The sequence below is a fragment of the Opisthorchis viverrini genome, assembly GCF_000715545.1.
Source record: "Opisthorchis viverrini unplaced genomic scaffold opera_v5_652, whole genome shotgun sequence".
NCBI classification, from domain to species: Eukaryota; Metazoa; Platyhelminthes; class Trematoda; order Opisthorchiida; family Opisthorchiidae; genus Opisthorchis; species Opisthorchis viverrini.
In genome coordinates, this window is record NW_008752321.1 from 71524 (window position 1) to 72209 (window position 686).

General features: G+C 43.0%; 1 protein-coding gene across 1 annotated transcript in view; it reads right to left on the bottom strand.

Annotated features, from left to right (window-relative positions):
• Nucleotides 1-395, bottom strand: part of T265_11933 (hypothetical protein) — a gene marked incomplete at both ends in the record, with an annotated part of 17444 nt that extends 17049 nt beyond the window's left edge. Inside the window, one exon of the mRNA XM_009178762.1 lies at nucleotides 204-395. Within this exon, the coding sequence (XP_009177026.1) occupies nucleotides 204-395 (192 nt within the window). The remainder of the gene's footprint in view (nucleotides 1-203) is intronic.
• Between the last annotated feature and the right edge of the window lie 291 nt (nucleotides 396-686).

Here is a 686-nt window from a genome sequence, read left to right on the forward strand (position 1 = left end):
AAATGTGCGTTCAGTAGTGTGTCCATTAGTGGCGGCTTCTATCCCCCGCCGTTTAGGTTGAAATGTCACCGCCATATAGGAAACGAGGCCGTAAACAACTGCTGGGAGGCCACTAATGAAAACATACACTTTTAAAACCCTTTCTTGCGGGATTGAGGTAAACCTTTAAGCCCCAGATCAATAAAAAAACAACGGATACATACGTGCTGTCGATAACTTTCCCAGGTGTTGGAACCAGTGGCCAGGACAACCCATTTCTTTGGCGGTTTGTTGTTAAATGTTGATGACCAATTGTGGACACCGATGGCTTCCAACAATGCAACGTGGTCGATGCAGAATAGGAGAGCGAGAAGAAGCGAACGACGCATCATATCCCGGCTTACCTGAAGCTTCATGTGCACAGATTTTTATACTGTGCGTCTCCTGTGAGTTGAGCTTTGCCTTACAACTGTATGACGATGGTGTGAAAAAGCTATCCATCATAAATCTAATAGGTTTGCGGTACAAAGTTTATGCGAATCGGGGTTATGATCAATCATTCTGATCACCTTGTTCAATGACTGATTATTTTACACAAACTTATTCCAACAATGTGTGTAAATTGTTGATTTTTGGTTTTTTCTAGGACAAATGCAGATCATTTTGTTGAGCGCCTGTGTCCTGCAGACTGTAGTGAGCACCAAACT